The sequence below is a fragment of the Pristiophorus japonicus genome, unplaced genomic scaffold, assembly GCF_044704955.1.
Source record: "Pristiophorus japonicus isolate sPriJap1 unplaced genomic scaffold, sPriJap1.hap1 HAP1_SCAFFOLD_1400, whole genome shotgun sequence".
Lineage (NCBI taxonomy): Eukaryota > Metazoa > Chordata > Chondrichthyes > Pristiophoridae > Pristiophorus > Pristiophorus japonicus.
The window spans coordinates 1-23,608 of NW_027251072.1; the positions used below are offsets into that span (position 1 = coordinate 1).

Below are 23,608 nucleotides of genomic sequence, written 5' to 3' on the forward strand. Positions count from 1 at the left end.
ATGGCGAGAAAGCAGGAATGGGGTACTGAAGTTGCATGTTCAGCCATGAACTCATTGAATGGCGGTGCAGGCTAGAAGGGCTGAATGGCCTACTCCTGCACCTATTTTCTATGTCTATGTCTATGACTAAGGAGGTTGCCTTGGAAATAGCGGGTGCATTGACAGTCACATTCCATTGACTCTGGATCAGTTCCTATAGAGTGGAGGGTAGCCAATGTAACCCCACTTTTTAAAAAAGGAGGGAGAGAGAAAACAGGGAATTATAGACCGGTCAGCCTGACATCGGTTGTGGGTAAAATTATGGAATCAATTATTAAGGATGTCATAGCAGTGCATTTGGAAAAAGGTGACATGATAGGTCCAAGTCAGCATGGATTTGTGAAAGGGAATTCATGCTTGACAAATCTTCTGGAATTTTTAGAGGATGTTTCCAAAAGGGAGAACCATTTGATGTGGTATATTTGGACTTTCAGAAGGCTTTCGACAAGGTCCCACACAAGAGATTAATGTGCAAAGTTAAAGCACATGGGATTGGGGGTAGTGTGCTGACATGGATTGAGAACTGGTTGTCAGACAGGAAGCAAAGAGTAGGAGTAAATGGGGACTTTTCAGAATGGCAGGCAGTGACTAGTGGGGTACCGCAAGGTTCTGTGCTGGGGCCCCAGCTGTTTACACTGTACATTAATGATTTAGACGAGGGGATTAAATGTAGTATCTCCAAATTTGCGGATGACACTAAGTTGGGTGGCAGTGTGAGCTGCGAGGAGGATGCTATTATGCTGCAGATCGACTTGGATAGGTTAGGTGAGTGGGCAAATGCATGGCAGATGAAGTATAATGTGGATAAATGTGAGGTTATCCACTTTGGTGGTAAAAACAGAGAGACAGACTATTATCTGAATGGTGACAGATTAGGAAAAGGGGAGGTGCAACAAGACCTGGGTGTCATGGTACATCAGTCATTGAAGGTTGACATGCAGTACAGCAGGTGGTTAAGAAAGCAAATGGCATGTTGGCCTTCATAGCGAGGGGATTTGAGTACAGGGGCAGGGAGGTGTTGTTACAGTTGTACAGGGCCTTGCTGAGGTCACACCTGGAGTATTGTGTACAGTTTTGGTCTCCAAACCTGAGGAAGGACATTCTTGCTATTGAGGGAGTGCAACGAAGGTTCACCAGACTGATTCCCGGGATGGCGGGACTGACCTATCAAGAAAGACTGGATCAACTGGGCTTGTATTCACTGGAGTTCAGAAGAATGAGAGGGGACCTCATAGAAATGTTTAAAATTCTGATGGGGTTGGACAGGTTAGATGCAGGAAGAATGTTCCCAATGTTGGGGAAGTCCAGAACCAGGGGACACAGTCTAAGGATAAGGGGTAAGCCATTTAGGACCGAGATGAGGAGAAACTTCTTCACCCAGAGAGTGGTGAACCTGTGGAATTCTCTGCCACAGAAAGTTGTTGAGGCCAATTCACTAAATATATTCAAAAAGGAGTTAGATGAAGTCCTTACTACTAGGGGGATCAAGCGGTATGGTGAGAAAGCAGGAATGGGGTACTGAAGTTGCATGTTCAGCCATGAACTCATTGAATGGCGGTGCAGGCTCAAAGGGCCGAATGGTCTACTCCTGCACCTATTTTCTATGTTTCTATGTTTCTATGTTTCTATCACACTCACTCACTCAAACACATAACCTGTGTTGTTCCGTCTCTGTTTCCAGGAGAACCCGTACATGTGCAACAACGAGTGTGATGCTCACATGCCCGAGCTCGCACACCCGCCCGAGCTGATGCTGGATGATGAGGGGCGGATTCCCAACACCTTTTGGCAAAGCGTCTCCTGGAGGAGTTTCCCCGAGCCCCTCCTGATCAATATCACTCTGTCCTGGGGCAAGACCATCGAGCTAACCGAGGACATAGTCATCACCTTCGAGTCGGGCCGGCCGGAGCAGATGGTCCTGGAGAAGTCTCTGGACCACGGCCGTACGTGGCAACCCTACCAGTTCTACGCGGCTGACTGCCTCACCTCCTTCGGGATGGAGCCGAGAAGCGCCCGGGATCTGAGCCCGGCCTCAGTGCTAGATATCATCTGCACGGAGGAGTATTCCAGGGGCTACGTGTGGAAGGTGGACAAGATGGTCCGCTTCGAGATCCAGGAGCGTTTTGCCCTGTTTGGGGGGCCCGGTCTCCAGGACATGGCCTCGCTGTACGGCCAGCTGGACACCACCAAGGACCTGAGGGACTTCTTCACCCTGACCGACCTGCGGGTCAGGCTGCTCCGGCCGGCCACTGGGGCCACCAGTGTTGACCAGCACAACCACTCCAAATACTTCTACGCCATCTCCAACCTGGACATTCGCGGCCGGTGAGAGCTCCCCGCCCCTTCTGGCCAGAGTCGCAGACCCCACACTTCACACCCAGGGGGCGCCGTGTCAGGCCAACATCTGGGGCACTCACAAACCCAACATTTGGGGGTAACGCACAGGGCCAACATCTGGATGGGCACTCAGGGTCAACATCGGGGGGCACTCACAGGGCCAACATCTGGGGGTAACGCATGGGGCCAACATCTGGATGGGCACTCACAGGGTCAACATCGGGGGGCACTCATAGGGCCAACATCTGGGGGCCGTCAACAGGACAACATCTGGGGGACACTCTATCAAGGCCAACAGCTGGGGCACTCTATCAAGGCAACAACTGGGGAACTCTATCAGGGGCAACATCTGGGGGATATTCTCAGTCTATCATCTTGGTGATACTCCATCAGGGTAAATATCTGGTGTTCCCTATCAGAGTTAACATTTGGGATACTCTATCAGGTATAACATCTGGCATGACACTCAATCAGTTATTATCTGGAGGGCACTATATCGGAGTTAACATCTGGCACACAATCTCAATGAACATCTGAAGGTCAGTCTATCAGGGCCAACATCTAATTACGAGGAGAGATTACATAAACTAGGTTTGTGTTCCCGAGAATTTAGAAGGTGTTTTGATAAGTTTTCAAAATATTAAGGGGAACTGAAAGGTTAGATAGAGAGAAACTATTTCCCTGGTTGGGGATTCTTGGAGTAGGGGCATAATCTATAAATTAGAGCCAGACCTTTCAGGGGTCAAATTAGGAAACAGTTCTACACACAAAGGTTGGTCGAAGTTTGGAATTCTTTTCCACAAATGGCAGTTGATGTTAGATCAATTGTTAATTTTAAATCTGAGATTAATAGATTTTATTAACCAATGGTATTGAGGGATGTGGGGCAAAGGCGGGTGAATGGAGTTCGGTCACAGATCAGCCATGTTCCCATTGAATGGCGGAGCAGGCTCGAGGGGCCGAATGGCCTCCTTCTTTTCCTATGTGAGCGCTGGGTAACTGGGGAGGTTTGACGTGATCCAGAGAGTGAGAGGATCACACAACACAGGGGGAGGCCATTCAGACCATCGGGCCTGTGCCGGCACTTTGAAAGAGATATCCATAGGTCCCACTCCCAACTCTTTTCCCATAGCCCTGCAAATATTTCCCTTGAAGTATTTATCCAATTCCCTTCTGAAAGTTCCGATTGAATCTGCTCCCACCGCCCTTTCAGGCAGCGCATTCCAGATCAAACTCTCCTTATCTCCCCTCTGGGTCTTCTACCAATTACCTTCAACCTTTGACCTCTGGTCCCCGACCCTACTGCCACTGGAAACAGTTGCTCATTATTTACTCGATCCAAGTCCTTCCTGATTCGATGACTGATTGTGACTGAAGGCTTCCTTCGTGTTGGATCTATATTCAGTCTGGGTCAGTGAGTTCCCATTCTCCCATCACACAATCTCCAGGGCTCGGAGCCATTCCCTCATTATTCCACACTCAGCTTCTGGGAGGCTCGTTCCAGCTTTTAGACGAGGACAATCTTCAGACACTAATTAGAGAACAGGAGCAGTAAAATGTTTACGCTGCCGTTAATGTGACTCCAAGGAACTGTCTGGGTATCTGCTTAGTTCAGCATACAGTGCCCAGAACTGACAATTTGCTGAATGTGCAACATACAATCTGCGGATTGTGAAGCTTCACCCTCTCAGTGAGTTAAACAGCGGCTCGATGCTGTTAGCACAGAGTCACCGAGACCAGCGTTCTCACGCTTCACGGTACAGAGACCGTCACAGCACTTTGTGCCTTTCCAAATCGCATTTCCTGAACAACAACAACAACAAAATCTCATCCTTGTCTAAAAATCCCTCCATGGCCTCTCCCCCTCCCTATCTCTGTAACCTCCTCCCACGCTACAGCCCTCCAAGATCTCTGCTGTCCTCCAACACCAGGAACAGCACTCCGAGGTCGCTGCTCTCCTCCACCACAGGCCTCTTGTCCATCCCCCACTCCCTTCGCCCCTCCATTGGTGGCCGTGCCTTCAGCTGCCTGGGCCCTAAGCTCTGGAATCCCCTCCCTAAACATATCCACTTCTCAACCTCTCTATTCTCCCTTAAGACGCTCCTGAAAACTGACCTCTCAGACTAAGTTTTTGGTCACCTGTCCAAATATCTCCTTAAGTGGCTGGTGTCAGTTTATCTGATTTACGCTCCTGTGAAGCACCTTGGGACGTTTTACAAGTTAAATGCGCGATATAAATTCAAGTTGTTGTTCCAGGTTTTATTGTTGTTGTTGTAAAGAAATAACTTGTGAGAGGCGCTCTATAAATGCAAGCTCTTCCTTTGAGGGGCCTGGAAGGCCGGAGCTGATCAGAAACTCTCTCCTAACGTGTTCTTGTTGCTGCCCAGAATCTGATCGTCAATCAGCGGAAACACACCCAGAAACTGACCCGCCGCCTGGGTTGAAAGGCAGTAAGTGGGAGAAAAATGTTGCTGTTTGCAGAGCGAAGCTGGGAAAGGGAGAGCAGACTCGCGGAGCGGCCAGTCCCCAGTCTAACCCGGCTGCTCAGCTTATTTGAAACCAGCTTGCTATTGTTTTTTGCCAGGTGTAAGTGCAATCTTCACGCCAACAACTGTATCTGGGAGAAGGGGAAGCTGAGTTGCGAGTGTGAGCACAACACCACGGGGCCGGACTGCGGGAGATGCAAGAAAGGCTTTCAAGGCCGAGCGTGGAGAGCAGGCTCGTACCTCCCAATCCCCAAAGGGACGGCCAATGTCTGTGAGTAACCAGAGCTGCTCCAGCCCGGCTCAGTGCCGGCACCAGATTCCCTTCACATTTCATTCTCAGCCCAACTCCCGGCAACGCACCGACTCCAAAATACAACCCACCCATCTTTGTCATTGTGTTCATGTGGGAACAGAGACTCACAGCGGGAGATTGGACAGAGCCAGGGACAGAGATAGGGTCCGTGCCCACAGCTCCACACTGAGGGGGGACTGGGGACGGGGGGCGGGGGGAGCGAGAGGGAGAGGGGAGAGAGAGCAGGGCAGAGGGAGGGAGCGAAAAAGGGGGGAGAAAGAGAGACAGAGACAGAGAAAGAGAGAAGCAAAGAATGAAAGAGAGAACAAACAAAAAGAAAGAGAAAGTGGGAAACAGAGACATAGAGAAAGTGATAAAGAGGGAGAGAGAGAAGCAGAGAAAGTAAGTTAGAATGAGAGACGGAAAGTAAGAGAGAGGGAAAGAGAGAGAAAAGGAAAGTGAGAGAAAGAATTAGAGATATAGCGAAGAAAAAAATAATGAAAGAAAGATTATCCAATTAGTCCCACTCCCCGCTCTTTCCCCATGGACCTGCAAATGTTGCCATTTCAAGTATTTATCCAACTCCCTTTTGAAAGTTACGATTGAATCTGCTCCCACTGCCCTTTCAGGCAGCGCATTCCAGAGCACAACAACTCGCTGCTAAAAATAATCCTCATCTCCCTCTGGGTCTTTGGCCAATCACCTTCAATCTGTGTCCTTGGGTTCCCCACCCTCCTGCCCCTGCAAACAGTTTCTCCTTATTCACTCCATCAAAACCCTTCCTCATTTTGAAGCCCTCTATCAATGTAATGTCGGGGTCAGTGAGCGAGGGGGGATCGCTGGCATTATGTAGAGGGTGAGGTTGTAATAGCCGCAGGGGTTGAATTTGCTGAAACCTCACTCCGGACACCCACACATACAGAGCCAGCAGTGAGGTGCAGACTGATGTGAGAATGGAATGTTCACAGCTGGATGAACATCTGGGGAACAGCTGGGGAAGGTTAGAGGAGAATCAGCCTCTGTGAAATCAATATCTGAAGCAGATCAGGAAGTGAAGGTTGTGAGGGACATCTGTGGCCTGCTGTGTGTGGAATGTCCCGAGATCAATATCCAGATAGTGAGCTGACTGGGCAGTGGGGGAGGGGTGTGTGTGACCACTGATGCCCTTACGTATTAACCCTGCGTACTTACACACTAATCGCACGTAGTGGGAGCGTCCCCACGTACTACTCTCACACTCATCTTATGGGAGCACTTTAGCAACTCTACCTGGTCTCACACAGGGCTGGTGTGAGCTCTCAGAGGATGCAGCACGCCAATCCCCCATCAGTTCCTTGTTCGTGAGTTTGAGTGACGTCGATCTGATGAACACTCCGTGTGATGGGTTGTGTTAATGTGTTTATCGATAAAGATTGTTAATCAGATGTCTCTCTAACTCTGTTTCCGTTTCCCTCTCCAGGCCTCCCTGACCCCTCCGTGGCGAGTGGCCGTAAGTAGAACCTATGCTCTCTGACCTGTGACTTGCTGACCCAGAGCTCATTTCTGTATCGGGAATGATCCGATTCCCTCAAACCTCCCTTGTCGCTCAGTGAGCGAGGAACAGGTGTAGGTGTGAGCAGGGATTGAGTGTGAGCAGGGGCTGAGTGTGAACAGATGAAAGTGTGAGGCAGATTAGGTATGAACAGGGCTGGGATCAGGAGTCTGCTTGCCCGTGTATCTATGCAGTAAAGTATAATCTCCTCGAGCAGTGCAGCAGATATAAAGCAGGGAAGATGTAATATATACGACGGACATCTTAGCTGAGACGAAAATGCTTCTCACTGTGTCTCAGTGAGAACGTTCAGTGGGAAGTGGAGGGAAGATTTGTAGAAATCCATTTGGTGGTTGAGGCCAAGATCAATGGGGACGTGTTGTAATCCCGTTATCCCAGATGCAGGAATGGGAACTGGGTGAGTGTCTCGGCCTCAATCTGTTCCTCTTTGTTCCTGGATCTTACATCAACTTGTTCCCGTTTATTTAACCCTTCACATGCTGTCCATGTAATTCCAAACCATCCGCCATAACGCAACCCCGAACCAACACCCAGACTGACCGGGAGCAGAGTGACCATAACTCCCCACACTGACCGGGAGTGACCATAACTCCCCACACTGACCGGGAGTGACCATAACTCCCCACACTGACCGGGAGTGACCATAACTCCCCACACTGACCGGGAGTGACCATAACTCCCCACACTGACCGGGAGTGACCATAACTCCCCACAGTGACCGGGAGTGACCATAACTCCCCACACTGACCGGGAGTGATCATAACTCTCCACACTGACCGGGAGTGACCATAACTCTCCACACTGACCGGGAGTGAACATAACTCCCCACATTGACCGGGAGTGACCATAACTCTCCACACTGACCGGGAGTGACCATAACTCTCTGATCAGGAGTGACCATAACTCCCCACACTGACCAGGAGTGACCATAACTCCCCACACTGACCGGGAGTGACCATAACTCCCCACACTGACCAGGAGTGACCATAACTCTCCACACTGACCGGGAGTGATCAAAACGCCCCACACTGACCAGGAGTGACCATAACCCACCACACTGACCGAGACTGGGGGTCTATGAAACGTTACATTTTGACCCCAAACATGCTCCTTTGCTACCCAGGTACAAACCCTCAATATACCGTAATCCCACAATAACAGCCTGTCACGGCCTCACCCCATTTAATCATCTTTCCGCGGACCAGATTCCCACTAATTATCCATCGATCCGGTTGGAGTGACAGCCGGGCAGTGAGTAGACCCGGGGAAGTGATTGATTGATCCGACATTGGCTCCCGGTCCAGCAACGCCTCCAATTTATAATTCTCAACCTCGCGTTCAAATCCCTCCGTGGCCCCACCCCTCCCTATCAGTAAAGCCTCACACCCTACAGCCCTCCCTATCTCTATAACCCCCTCACACCCTACACCCCTCCCTATCGCTGTAACCTCCTCCCACCCTACACCCCTCCCTATCTCTATAACCCCCTCCCACCCTACAACCCTCCCTATCTCTATTACCCCCTCCCACCCTACAACCCTCCCTATCTCTGTAACCTTCTCCATCCCTAACGCCTTCCCAAGCCTCCAGCTGCCTGGGCCCGAAGCTCTGGAATTCCCTCCCTAAACGTCTCCGCACCACCTCTCTCTGCTCCTTTAAGAATCTCCTTAAAACCTACCACTTTGACCGAGCTTTTGGTCACCTGTCCTAATATCTCCTCCCGAGTCTCGGTGTGAGTTTCTGTCTGATTGGCGGTGTAGCGGAGATGGAAATGTCTGTTTGCTTGTCTCTCGGATACTCCTGCCATCCTGGACAGTGTCCACTCGATGTGTGTGCGTACAGTACAGATGTTCTGTTCAGAACGCGTGTTCTCCAGCTGGGATTAATAATTGCTGATTTCTCCTGACATATGCAGCTGACCCAAAGCTCGGTCGCACACGGCCAAGAAACTCATCACTAGAGGTCACGACCCCAGAGCAAGGTAGGAGCTCTCAAACACCGCGTCTGGCTCAGAGCACATGAGAAAGCAAGGATTTTCATTTATATATTGTTCCTTCAGGACTGCCCCTCCGGCAGGGCAGCAATCCCTCAGTACTGCCCCTCAAACAGTGCAGTGTTCCCTCAGTACTGTCCCTCCGACAGTGCAGCACTCCCTCAGTACTGTCCCTCTGGCAGTGCAGCAGTCTTTCAGTACAACCACTCCGGCAGTGCAGCAATCCCTCAGTAATGCCCCTCGCACAGTGCAGCACTCCCTCAGTACTGCCCCTCACACAGTGAAGCAATCCCTCAGTACTCCCCCTCACACAGTGCAGCACTCCCTCAGTACTCCCCCTCACACAGTGCAGCACTCCCTCAGTACTGCCCCTCCATCAGTGCAGCAATTCCTCAGGACTGCCCATTCGACAGTGCAGCGCTCTCTCAGTACTACCCCTCCGACAGTGCAGCACTCACTCAGTACTGCCCCTCCGACAGCACAGTGCTCCCTCAGAACTGCCCCTCCGACACTGCAGCGTTCCCTCAGAACTGCCCTTCCGACAGTGCACCACTCCCTCAGTACTGCACTGGGAGCGTCAGTCTGGATTATGGGCTCAAATCTCTGGAATGGGACTTGAACCGATGACCTTCTGACTCCGAGGCGAACGTGCTGCCCACTGAGCCACAGTTGAAAGGCCCCTAACTTGGCAGTGCTGTGTAAAACCCGGCACAGAATCTATAACCTGGGATTGGGACCATCCATTGCCATCTGCCTGATTCAATGCAAACCGTAACTAGCCAGGAGTCTGATGTTTTCCCCTCACAGCTAAAAGCCTCAGTGTTCCCTCCCTCCCTCCCATTCCAGCCATTTCCTCCCCACCTCTCATTCCTGCAGCATGTGACCCTCTCACAGTCTGCAAACTGTCTGTGTCCCGTCTACACTCTCTGTCTTTTCCCTGCAAGCCTGCGAATGCTTCGGCCATTCGAACCGGTGCAGTTACCTCGAGCTGCTCACCACCGCCATTTGCGTGAGCTGTAAGCACAACACGAGAGGCCGACACTGCCAGTTATGTCAGCTGGGCTACCACCGAAACCCTTCAGCACAGCTGGACCACCACCACGTTTGCCGAGGTCAGTTCCTGTTACAATCTCTGCTCTCTCCTTCTTTCACCCTTCTGCTTTCAGCCCAAAACAAGATAAAGAAACAAAGAAAATACCTTCAATAGGGCTGAGCAAAGTGCGTCGGAAATCAGCCCCTCTTTCCCCAGTGACCAGCCTCAATCCAACCTTTCCCCAGTGACTAGACCCCGACTCAACCTTTCCCCAGTGACTAGACCCCGACTCAACCTTTCCCCAGTGACTAGACCCCGACCCAACCTTTCCCCAGTGACTAGTCCCCGACCCAACCTTTCCCCAGTGACTAGACCCCGACCCAACCTTTCCCCTGTGACTAGACCCCGACTCAACCTTTCCCCAGTGACTAGACCCCGACCCAACCTTTCCCCAGTGACTGGACCTCGACTCAACCTTTCCCCAGTGACTGGACCTCGACTCAACCTTTCCCCAGTGACTAGACCCCGACCCAACCTTTCCCCAGTGACTAGACCCCGACCCAACCTTTCCCCAGTGACTAGACCTCGACTCAACCTTTCCCCAGTGACTAGACCTCGACTCAACCTTTCCCCAGTGACGAGGCCCCGACCCAACCTTTCCCCTGTGACCAGACCCCGATCCAACCTTTCCCCTGTGACTAGACCCCGACCCAACCTTTCCCCACTGACTAGACCTCGACTCAACCTTTCCCCAGTGACTAGACCTCGACTCAACCTTTCCCCAGTGACTAGGCCCCGACCCAACCTTTCCCCAGTGACTAGACCCCGATCCAACATTTCCCCAGTGACTGGGCACCGACCCAACCTTTCCCCAGAGACTAGGCCCCGAGCCAACCTTTCCCCAGTGACTAGACCCCGACCCAACCTTTCCCCAGTGACTAGACACCGACCCAACCTTTCCCCAGTGACTAGACCCCGACCCAACCTTTCCCCAGAGACTAGGCCCCGACTCAACCTTTCCCCAGAGACTAGGCCCCGACCCTACCTTTCCCCTGTGACTAGACCCCGACACAACCTTTCCCCAGTGACTAGACCCCGACCCAACCTTTCCCCAGTAACTAGACCCCGACTCAACCTTTCCCCAGTGACTAGACCCCGACCCAACCTTTCCGCAGTAACTAGACCCCGACTCAACCTTTCCCCAGTGACTAGACCCCGACCCAACCTTTCCCCAGTGACTAGACCCCGACCCAACCTTTCCCCAGAGACTAGACCCCGACCCAACCTTTCCCCAGTGACTAGACCCCGACCCAACCTTTCCCCAGTGACTAGACCCCGACCCAACCTTTCCCCAGTGACTAGACCTCGACTCATCCTTTCCCCAGTGACTAGGCCCTGACCCAACCATTCCCCAGTGACTGGGCCCTGACCCAACCTTTCCGCTGTGATTAGACCCCGACCCAACCTTTACCCAGTGACTCGACCCCGACTCAACCTTTCCCCAGTGACGAGACCCCGACTCAACCTTTCCCCAGTGACTAGACCCCGACCCTACCTTTCCCCAGTGACGAGACCCCGACCCAACCTTTCCCCAGTGACTAGACCCCGACCCAACCTTTCCCCAGTGACTAGGCCCCGACCCAACCTTTCCCCAGTGACTAGACCCCGACCCAAACTTTCCCCAGTGACTAGACCCCGACCCAACCTTTCCCCAGTGACTCGGCCCCGACCCAACCTTTCCCCAGTGACTCGACCCCGATCCAACCTTTCCCCAGTGACTAGACCCCCGACCCAACCTTTCCCCAGTGACTAGACCCCGACCCAAACTTTCCCCTGTGACTAGAACCCCGACCCAACCTTTCCCCAGTGACTAGACCCCGACCCAACCTTTCCCCAGTGACTAGACCCCGACCCAACCTTTCCCTAGTGACTAGGCCCCGACTCAATCTTTCCCAAGTGACGAGACCCTGACCCAACCTTTCCCCAGTGACTGGGCCCCGACCCAACCTTTCCCCAGTGACTGGGCCCCGACCCAACCTTTCCCCAGAGACTAGGCCCCGATCCAACCTTTCCCCAGTGACTAGACCCCGACCCAACATTTCCCCAGTGACTGGGCCCCGACCCAACCTTTCCCCAGAGACTAGACCCCGACCCAACCTTTCCCCAGTGACTAGACCCCGACCCAACATTTCCCCAGTGACTGGGCCCCGACCCAACCTTTACCCAGTGACTAGACCCCGACCCAACCTTTCCCCAGAGACTAGGCCCCGATCCAACCTTTACCCAGTGACTAGACCCCGACCCAACCTTTCCCCAGTGACTAGACCCCGACCCAACCTTTCCCCAGTGACTAGATCCCGACCCAACCTTTCCCCAGTGACTCGACCCCGACCCAACCTTTCCCCAGTGACTAGATCCCGACCCAACCTTTCCCCAGTGACTAGACCCCGACCCAACCTTTCCCCAGTGACTAGACCCCGACCCAACCTTTCCCCAGTGACTAGATCCCGACCCAACCTTTCCCCAGTGACTAGACCCCGACCCAACCTTTCCCCAGTGACTAGACCCCGACCCAACCTTTCCCCAGTGACTAGACCCCGACCCAACCTTTCCCCAGTGACTAGATCCCGACCCAACCTTTCCCCAGTGACTAGACCCCGACCCAACCTTTCCCCAGTGACTAGATCCCGACCCAACCTTTCCCCAGTGACTAGACCCCGACCCAACCTTTCCCCAGTGACTAGACCCCGACCCAACCTTTCCCCAGTGACTAGACCCCGACCCAACCTTTCCCCAGTGACTAGACCCCGACCCAACCTTTCCCCAGTGACTAGGTCCTGACTCAACCTTTCCCCAGTGACTAGACCCCGACCCAACCTTTCCCCAGTGACTAGACCCCGACCCAACCTTTCCCCAGTGACTAGACCCCGACCCAAACTTTCCCCTGTGACTAGAACCCCGACCCAACCTTTCCCCAGTGACTAGACCCCGACCCAACCTTTCCCCAGTGACTAGACCCCGACCCAACCTTTCCCCAGTGACTAGGCCCCGACTCAATCTTTCCCAAGTGACGAGACCCTGACCCAACCTTTCCCCAGTGACTGGGCCCCGACCCAACCTTTCCCCAGAGACTAGACCCCGACCCAACCTTTCCCCAGTGACTAGACCCCGACCCAACATTTCCCCAGTGACTGGGCCCCGACCCAACCTTTCCCCAGAGACTAGGCCCCGATCCAACCTTTCCCCAGTGACTAGACCCCGACCCAACATTTCCCCAGTGACTGGGCCCCGACCCAACCTTTCCCCAGAGACTAGACCCCGACCCAACCTTTCCCCAGTGACTAGACCCCGACCCAACATTTCCCCAGTGACTGGGCCCCGACCCAACCTTTACCAAGTGACTAGACCCCGACCCAACCTTTCCCCAGAGACTAGGCCCCGATCCAACCTTTACCCAGTGACTAGACCCCGACCCAACCTTTCCCCAGTGACTAGACCCCGACCCAACCTTTCCCCAGTGACTAGATCCCGACCCAACCTTTCCCCAGTGACTAGACCCCGACCCAACCTTTCCCCAGTGACTAGACCCCGACCCAACCTTTCCCCAGTGACTAGACCCCGACCCAACCTTTCCCCAGTGACTAGACCCCGACCCAACCTTTCCCCAGTGACTAGACCCCGACCCAACCTTTCCCCAGTGACTAGGTCCTGACTCAACCTTTCCCCAGTGACTAGACCCTGACCCAACCTTTCCCCAGTGACTAGACCCCGACCCAACCTTTCCCCAGTGACTAGACCCCGACCCAACCTTTCCCCAGTGACTAGACCCCGAACCAACCTTTCCCCAGTGACTAGGTCCTGACTCAACCTTTCCCCAGTGACTGGACCCCGACCCAACCTTTCCCCAGTGACTAGGTCCTGACTCAACCTTTCCCCAGTGACTGGACCCCGAACCAACCTTTCCCCAGTGACTAGGTCCTGACTCAACCTTTCCCCAGTGACTCGACCCCGACCCAACCTTTCCCCAGTGACTATGCCCCGACCCAAACTTTCCCCAGTGACTAGACCCCGACCCAACCTTTCCCCAGTGACTGGACCCCGACTCAACCTTTCCCCAGTGACTAGACCCCGACCCAACCTTTCCCCAGTGACTGGACCCCGACTCAACCTTTCCACAGTGACTGGACCCCGACTCAACCTTTCCCCAGTCACTAGACCCCGACTCAACCTTTCCCCAGTGACTAGACCCCGACCCAACCTTTCCCCAGTGACTAGACTCCGACTCAACCTTTCCCCAGTGACTAGACCCCGACTCAACCTTTCCCCAGTGACTAGACCCCGACCCAACCTTTCCCCAGTGACTGGACCCCGACTCAACCTTTCCCCAGTGACTAGACCCCGACCCAACCTTTCCCCAGTGACTAGACTCTGACCCAACCTTTCCCCAGTGACTTGGCCCCAACCCAATCTTTCCCAGCGATGAGATCTGGCGAGGCTTTCCCAAGCGATGAGGCCTGGCCCAGGCTTTCCCTAGCGATGAGGCCTGGCCCAAGCTGTGTTGACGTATATTGAAAGCTCTGTGTTTTGACGATATAATCGTTGCCTCCCTGTCTCCATTGTTTTTCAGGAATTTGTATGTTGTTTGTAATATGTCCTTACTGTACAGTATAAATGCACACGAGGCCCATACATGAGAGAAGGTCACTCTGTGACCAGTTACCTTTATTGCCAAGACCTCAAGAGACAGACGGTGGGTGGAGCTTCCCCATTTATACCGGAAAGTCCAGGTTAGGAGTGTCTCCCACAAGTCCGCCCCCTGTGGTCTGTGTTCTCAAAGTGTACAACTTAGGTCAGCTTGTACATGGGTCACAATGATAATTGAATACATGACATCACCTCCCCCCAAAGTCTTATTGGGATCACAGGTTAAGTCTCTCTGGTGGTTTGCGCTCCCTTGTAGAGCGCCTGAGTTGGGGCTCCAGTTGTTGGGCACTGGCCTGAGTGTCTGCTGTTTGCGGTGCCTCAAGCCTGTCTGGACTGCCCACAGTGACTGGGCTCTCCTCCACTTGATTCCGGTTTTCGGTCACCTGTGGTGGAGTAAACTCTACGTCGTGTTCTTCCTCTGCTTCTTCTATGGTGTTGCTGAACCTCCTTTTAGTTTGATCCACGTGTTTGCGGCAGATTTGTCCATTGGTAAGTTTAACTGCCAGAACCCTATTCCCCTCTTTGGCAATCACAGTGCCTGCAAGCCATTTGGGCCTTGCAGCGTAATTAAGGACAAAAACAGAGTCATTGACATCAATACATCGTGCCCTCGCATTCCTGTCATGGTAGTCACATTGTGACTGACGCCTGCTCTCAACAATTTCTTTCATAGTAGGGTGTATAAGGATAACCTGGTTTTGAGCGTCCTTTTCATTAGCAGCTCTGCAGGTGGAACCCCTGTGAGCGAGTGTGGTCGGGATCTATTGGCCAACAGGAGACGTGATAAGCAGCTTTGTAGGGAACCCCCTTGGATTCTGAGCATCCCCTGTTTGATTATCTGCACTGCTCGTTCCGCCTGGCCATTTGAGGTCGGCTTGAACGATTCCATTCTGACATGGTTGATTCCATTGCCTGCCATGAAGTCCTGGAATTCAGTACTTGTACGGGCCATTGTTGCTGACCAAGACGTTCGGTAGACCATGGGCAGCAAATATTGCCCATAGACTTTCTACCGTGGCAGAGGATGTGCTTCAATTTAAAATCCACACTCAATCCATTTGGAGTAAGCGTCTACTTCAACCAAAAGCATTTTTCCCATGAAAGGACCTACGTAGTCCACATGGATGTGTGACCATGGCTTGGCGAGCCAGGACCAGGGCTAAGGGGGGCTTCCTTGGCTGCGTCATGACAATGCCCGGGTGCTCATTGTGTCGTTCTCTGATAAACACCTCTCTGCCCTTCGGGGGCATGACTACTCGGTTTCCCCACAGTAGGCAATCGGCCTGAATCAAGAGTTCATCCTTGCACCTATGAAACGGTTTAAACTCCTCAGGGCATGCCCCGTACGTGGCTGCCCAGTCCCCATTCAGGACACATTTCTTAACTAAAGACAGTAGCGGGTCTTTATTTGTCCAGAACTTAATCTGATGGGCTGTCACAGGTGAGCCTTCGCTTTCGAAAGCTTCATCAGCCATGACCATCTCAGCATCATGCTCAGCTGTCCCCTCAGTGGTGGCTAGTGGGATCGTGCTGAGTGCATCGGCGCAGTTTTCAGTGCCTGGTCTGTGTCAAATTGTGTAGTCATAGGCGGCTAACGTGAGTGCCCACCTCTTTATGCAGGCTGATGCATTCGCATTTATGGCCTTGTTGTCGGCCAAAAGGGATGTTAGTGGTTTGTGATCTGTCTCCAGCTCAAATTTCCTGCCAAACAGATACTGATGCATTTTTTTTACTGCATATACACATGCTTGTGCTTCCTTTTCTACCATCCCGTAACCCCTTTCTGCCTGCGACAGACTTATAGAGGCATAAGCTACCGGCTGTAACTGACCATTGGCATTCACATGCTGCCACATACACACGACCCCATAGGATGACGCATCACCCGTTAAAATTAGTTTCTTACACGGGTCATATAACGTTAACAGTTTTTTAGAGCACAACAAATTGCGTGCTCCATCAAAAGCCTTTTCCTGGCTGTCCCCCCAGACCCAATCACGACCTTTGTGTAGGAGCACGTGTAGCGGCTCTAACAGCGTGCTCAATTTGGGAAGAAAGTTCCCAAAATAGTTCAGGAGCCCCAGGAACGAATGCAGTTCCGTCGTGTTATGGCTCCCTGGATCGTTTCCGTTTTGGACGCAGTAGGTCTGATCCCGTCTGCTGCCACCCTCCTCCCGAGGAATTCTACCTCTGTAGCTAAGAAGATGCACTTCGCTTTTTTAAGTCGCAGCCCGACCTGGTCCAGTCTGCGTAGCACCTCCTCCAGGTTGTGGAGGTGTTCTTCAATACCCGTGATGAGGATGTCATCTTGAAAGACCACTGTCCTTGGAATTTACTTGAGGAGGCTTTCCATATTTCGCTGAAAGGTCGCGGCGGCCGAATGAATCCCGAACGGACATCTGTTATACTCAAACAACCCATTGTGTGTCGTGATTGTGGTCAGCTTCTTTGACTCACTCGCCAGCTCCTGGGTCATGTAAGCTGAGGTCAGGTCCAATTTTGAAGAAAGTTTGCCACTGGATAGCGTCGCAAAGAGGTCCTCCACTCTCGGTAGCGGGTACTGATCTTGGACTGATACCCGATTGATGGTGGCCTTGTAATCGCCACATATCCTGACCGACCCATCCGCCTTGAGCACTGCCACGATTGGGCTCACCCAGTCACTGAATTCGACTGGCGAGATGATGCCTTCCCTCAGCAGGCGGTCTAATTCGCATTCTATCTTTTTCCGCATCACGTACGGCAACGCTCTGGCCTTGTGGTATACTGGCCTGGCGTCCGGGTTTATGTGAATCACTACCTTGGTCCCCATGAAAGTGCCGATGCTGGGTTGAAATAATAAGTCAAATTTGTGCAGGACCTGTGAGAATGATACTCGCTCCACAGAAGAAATTGCATTGACATCGCCCATTTCCAGTTCATGAGAGCAAGCCAACTCCTCCCCAGTAGTGCGGGACCGTCCCCTGGGAAAATCCAGAGTGGCAACCTGTTCTCCGAATCTTTGTGGGTCATGGCTACCGTGGTGCTGCCTAGCACCGGAATGATCTCCTTTGTATATGTCCGTAGCAGTGCGTCAATCGGCAATAATTTTGGCCTCCTGGGCTTGGAGACCCACAACCTTTCGAACTGTTTGATACTCATCAGGAACTGGCTGGCCCCCGTGTCTAGCTCCGTTAATATTGGGATGCCATTGAGGAGCACTTTCATCATTATCGGTGGCGTCCTGGTGTATGAACTGTATCTGTGCTCCACCTGAACTCGCTGAACTTCAGCTTCCAGTGATTTCCCCCAGTATTCATTTGGCTTCGTAGGGCTTACATCGGGTCCGTCCTCCTCGTACAGCAACCTGGCTGCAGGCTTCCTGCACATATGCGCCAAGTGACCGCTGATGTTGCAGTTTCTGCAGGTATATTGCTGATACCTGCAAGCTCTGGCTGGGTGTTTGCTTCCACACCTCCAGCATGAGCTGGAGGCTCCATTGTTGGAAACAAAAGATCCATTACCAGTCGATCATCTCTGACTGTCTCTGTAACTGTCCTTAAGAGCACCATTAACAGGTATTGATGAACCCATTACTGGCCGCACATTGTCCATTGCGATGGCCTGAATCGCCATTCAGCTAGCCATTGTCTCTGTTGAATTCCCCCTTTGGGTTCGACTACATGCTGGGGCATGTCTGATTGTCCTTGTCTGCCTCGAGAACTGTGTGCCGCATTAACAATGTTGAGTCCTTGGTCATTTGCCGCATTTGAGCCAAGATTTTTGCCATAAATCATTCTAGTCTCTTCCTCCCCTGAGATAATTGTCTGGGCTATCAGAGCCGCCACTTCCAAGGTCAAGTCTTTGGTCTCAATCAGTTTACTGAAAACCCCAGCATGCCCGATGCCCTCACTAAAAAAGTCTCACAGCATCTCCGCTCTGCATGCATCTGGGAACTTACATAGGCTCGCCAGTCGTCAGAGATCTGCCACGAAGTCTGGAACACTTTGCCCTTCTTGCCGCCGGTGCGTGTAAAACCGGTGTCTCGCCATGTGCATGCTGCTCGCTGGTTTAAGGTGTTCCCCGATCAACTTATTGAGCTCTTGCAAAGTCTTATCCGCCGGCTTCTCTGGCACTAGAAGGTCCTTCATCAGGGAGTACATTCTGGATCCACAAACAGTCAGGAGATGAGCCCTGCATTTGTCGGCTGAATCCTGTCCCAACCATTCCTTAGTGACAAAACTTAGCTATCGTCTCTCAATAAAGTCGTCCCAATCATCACCAACACAGTAACTCTTTTCTGTGCTGCTAGTGGCCATGCTCGCGTGGTTTAAATCCCAGTTTCTCGTTGCCAATAATATGTCCTTACTATACAGTATAAATGTACACAAGGCCCATACTTGAGAAAAGGTTACCCTGTGACCAGTTACCTTTATTACCAAGACCTCAAGAGACAGACGGTGGGTGGAGCTTCCCCTTTTATACTGGAATGTCCAGGTTAGGAGTGACTCCCACAAGTTCGCCCCCTGTGGTCAGTGTTCTCAAGGTGTACAACTTAGGTCAGCTTATACCTGGGTTACAATGACAGTTGAATACATGACAGTTTGTATTCTCGGTAAACGACCATCCTGCATCGTAGCAGCGTTGCTTCCCTCTGCTCAATGTTACCCCTCCCCCCAGTGTCCACCAACAATCCCCTCTCTCCATTTCCTCATCTCCTCCCATTCTCCACACACACAATTACACAGAATGTGCAGCACTGAAACAGGCCATTCGGCCCAACCGCTCCATGCCGGTGTTTATGCTCCACACGAGCCTCCTCCCACCCCTCTTCATCTCACCCTATCAGCATATCCTTCTATTCCTTTCGCCCTCATGTGTTTATCTCGCTTCCCCTTAAATGCATCGATACTATTCGCCTCAATCATTCCCTGTGGTAGTGAGTTCCATTCTCTGGATAAAGAAGTTTCTCCTCCATTCCTTATTGGATTTATTAGTGATGATCTTATATTTATGACCGGAGTTTTTGACTCCCCACAAGTGGAATCATCTTCTCTACGTCCACCCTATCAAACCGCTTCACAATTTTAAAGACCTCGATCAGGTCACCCCTCAGTCTTCTCTTTCCCAGCAAAGAGCCCCAGCCTGGTCAGCCTTTCCTGATAGGTACAATGTCTCAGTTCTGGTATCATCCTTGTAAATCTACTTTGTACCTTCTCCAGTGCCTCTCTGTCCTTTTTATAATACGGAGACCAGAACTGTGCCCAGTGCTCCAAGTACGGTCGAACCAAGGTTCGATACAAGTTTTACATCACTTCTGTGCTTGTGCATTCTATCCTCTATTGATGAACCTGGCTTGTTTTTTCTTGCCTTGTTAACCTGCGTTAATTCTGTGCAGTCGCCCCAGGGAGTGGAACACGGGCCGTGTGCAGTCAGTGTGTGGAGGATTGAAGCTGTTTGTAAAGTGTTGGAGACTTGTTTCAACCCCACAGTCTGAGGCTCCCTTGTCCCGGCTCGCACTCATTCCTGTCGCTGAGGTTGTGTCGCTGTATTTATTGGGAACAGCCGTGTGCAGTGTGTGTGTTGTCTTGTTTCTGCAGACTGTGAGTGTCACCCTGATGGCTCGCTCCACCATCGCTGTAATGACACGGGATATTGTGACTGTAAGGAGGGGGCGACAGGGCCCAAGTGTGACAGGTGCCTGCCCGGATATAACTGGCACAGGGGCTGTCGAGGTAAGTAACCGTTCCAGCACCAGCCCCTCCCCTCACTCCGCCCCGGCTTCTGGGTGTCAGGGTCAGCAGAGTATCCGATAGCAGAGATACCGTGGGGGGAAACACAGAGGTTTTTAGTGAGTGAATCCCCCTGGACTCTCCCATCACCTGCCACTCAATTAGTGGCACAGCTCCTCGCAAAGGGAGGCCTGGAGTTCAATGAGGGCGGGTCATAGAATCAGACAGCACAGAAGGAGGCCATTCGGCCCATCGGGCCTGTGTTGGCTCTTTGAAAGAGCGATCCATTTAGTCCAACTCACTGCTCTTTCCCAATCGACCTGCACATCTTTCCTTTTCAAATATTTATCCAATTCTCTTTTGAAAGTTACGATTGAATCTGCTTTCACCGCCCTTTCAGGCAGCGCATTCCAGATCACAACAACTCGCTGCGTAAATAAACTCTTCCCATCTCCCCTCTGGTCCTTTGCCAATTACCTTCAACCTGTGACCTCTGGTCCCTGACTCTCCTGCCCCTGGAAACAGCTTCTACTTATTTACTCGATCAAAAACCTTTCATAATTGTGAACACCACTATTAAATCTCCCTTTAACCTTCTCTGCTCGAAGGAGAAGAATCCCAGCTTTTCCAGTCTCTCCACATAACTCTCCACATCCCCAGTATCATTCCTGTAAATCTTCTCTGCTCCCTCTCCAAGGCCTTGACATCCTTCCTAATGTGCCCAGAATTAGACAGAATAATTGGACACAGAATTTAATCCTCAGTCTCAGCCTCAATATTTAATCCCATCCTAATTTGCACCAAGTCCTGTTCACCCATCCCCCCTGTGCTCGCTGATCCTCATTGGCTCCCAGTCTGGCAATGCCTCGAATTTAAAATTCTTATGTTTGTGTTCAAATCCCTCCATGGCCACATACCCCAATATCTCTGTAACCTCCTCCATCCTACAACCCTCCCTATCTCTGTGACCCCCTCCAGCCTGACACCCCTCCCTATCTCTGTAACCCCCTCCATCCTACAACCCTCCCTATCTCTGTAACCTCCTCCATCCTACAACCCTCCCTATCTCTGTAACCTCCTCCATGCTACAACCCTCCCTATCTCTGTCACCTTCTCCAGCCCTACACCCCTCCCTATCTCTGTAACTTCCTCCAGCCCTACACCCCTCCCTATCTCTGTAACCTTCTCCAGCCCTACACCCCTCCCTATATCTGTAAACCCCTCCAGCCCTACACCCCTCCCTCTCTCTGTAACCTCCACCAGCCCTGCACCCCTCCCTATCTCTGTAACCTCCTCCAGCCCCACACACCTCCTTATCTCTGTAACCTCACCAGACCTACACCCCTCCCTATCTCTGTAACCCCCTCCAGCCCTACACCCCTCCCTATCTCAATAACCCCCTCCAGCCCTCCCTATTTCTGTAACCTCCTCCAGCCCAACACCCCTCCCTATCTCGGTAACCCCCTCCTGCCCTACGCCCCTCCCTATCTCTGTAACCCCCTCCAGCCCTACACTCCTCCCTAACTCTCTAACCCCCTCCAGCCCTACACTCCTCCCTATCTCTGTAATCTCCTTCAGCCCTACACCCCTTCCTATCTCTGTAACCTCATCCAGCCTCATAAGCCTCCCTATCTCTGTAAACCCCTCCAGCCACATAATCCTCCACGAACTCTGTGCTTCTCCAGTTCTGTCCTCTTGCATATCCCCAACTCTAATCGCTCAACCATATGCGGCCGTGCCTTCAGCTGCCTGGGCCCGAAGCTCTGGATTTCACTCACTAAACCTCTCCACCTCTCGCTCCTCCTATAAGACAATCCTTAAACCCGACTTCTTGGGCCAAGCTTTTGGTCCCCTGTCCTAATATCTCCTTTTGTGTCTCGGTGTTAAATTTTGTCTGATAACCTGTGAAGCACCTTGGGACGTTTTATTACGATTAAGATACTATATAAATGCAAGTTGTTGTAAAAGTGAGAGACAATTGGAACAATCTGTAACGTGGGAGAGTTTCTATGACCTGACCTTTCTTTTCTCTGACCTCTTGCAGCGGGCGTGTGCGATAACTTTCTGACGCGGTGTGAGAACGGAGGAGTGTGTGAGGACAATGGGAGGTGTGTGTGCCCCGCTCCCTACACCGGGCTCCTGTGTGAGAAAGGCCAGTGTGGGGAGGAAGTGGGAGGGTGTGTCTCCCAATCCCCGCGGGACCCCACCTTACACCGGGTGCTGCTGTCGCTGACTGCGCTGCTAACCGCCGCTAATGGCCGCCCGCCGCTCTGACCGGCTTCCAGCGCCATGGCCGCTCACGGGAAGGTGCGAAGAGTGCAGGAGAATCCAGCGTTTACTGCGTCGCCGGTAAAACACGCTCCCCTCACCCGCTCCCACCCCTGGGAAAGGCAAAGTGGAACCGAGGCCGGAGCCCACCCAGCCCGACTGGATATGAGAGGCCGGAAGGAATGGGCAGTCAGTGGGGACTGGACTCTCGGACTCCCCGCGGGGCCCAGGCAGCTGCTAATATTCATTCTGTAATCGCCAGCTGCTCGGCCCATGTCCAGCTTTGGGACAAAGAAAGAAAGAAAGGACTTGCATTTCTACATCGCCTTTCACCCCCTCAGGATAGCCCAAAGCACCTAACAGACAATGAAGGACTTTCTCAACAAACAGCAATGTGATAATGACCAGACAACCTGTTTTAGTGATGTTGGTCAAGGGATAAATATTGGTGAGGACACTGGGGATAACTGCCCCACTCTTCTTCCAAATAGTGAAATGGGATCTTTTACACCCACCTGAGAGGGCAGACGGAACCTCGGTTTAATGTCTCATCCAAAAGATCGTACCTCCGATAGTGCAGCACTCACTCCCTCACTCACTCACACTTGTTACACTCCATCACTCTCATTCCATCCATTCCCTTCCTTCCTCATTCCTTCCCTCACTCCATTTGATAGTGCAGCACTCCCTCAGTACTGATCCTCCGACAGTGCAGCACTCCTTCTGTACTGCTCCTCCTACAGTGCAGTGCTTCCTCAGTACTGCCCCTCCGACAGTACAGTGTCCCCTCAGCACTGCCCCTCCGACCGTGCAGCACTCCCTCAGTACTGCCCCTCCGACTGTGCAGCGCTCGCTCAGTATTGTCCCTCTGACATTGCAGTGCTCCCTCAGTATTGTCCCTCCTACAGTACCCCTGTCCTTCAGTACTGCCCCTCCGACAATGCAGCACTATCTCAGTATTGTCCCTCCGACAGTGCGGCACTATCTCAGTATTGCCCCTCCGACAGTGCAGCACTCCCACAGTTGTGCCCCTCAGACAGTGCAGATAAACTCTGACCTGAGACCTTGACTGACCACAGCTGAGAAATGATTCACTTTGCTCTGAGTTTATCTTACACAGAGGATTCAAAGCTTTTACAACAAAATAGAAGAGAGATTGTGTCCTGAAAATATTTCATTCATTCGACAGGGAC

At 52.2% G+C, this 23,608-nt stretch overlaps 1 protein-coding gene across 1 annotated transcript; it reads left to right on the top strand.

Moving 5' to 3' along the window:
• Positions 1–1,732: 1,732 nt before the first annotated feature.
• Positions 1,733–22,421, top strand: LOC139242639 (netrin-G1-like). Its single transcript, XM_070870442.1, has 7 exons — positions 1,733–2,364; positions 4,961–5,133; positions 6,614–6,643; positions 8,622–8,687; positions 9,644–9,811; positions 20,016–20,150; positions 22,192–22,421. Exons 1-7 carry the CDS (start codon positions 1,733–1,735, stop codon positions 22,419–22,421), a joined length of 1,434 nt encoding a protein of 477 aa, XP_070726543.1.
• The last annotated feature ends 1,187 nt before the right edge of the window (positions 22,422–23,608 follow it).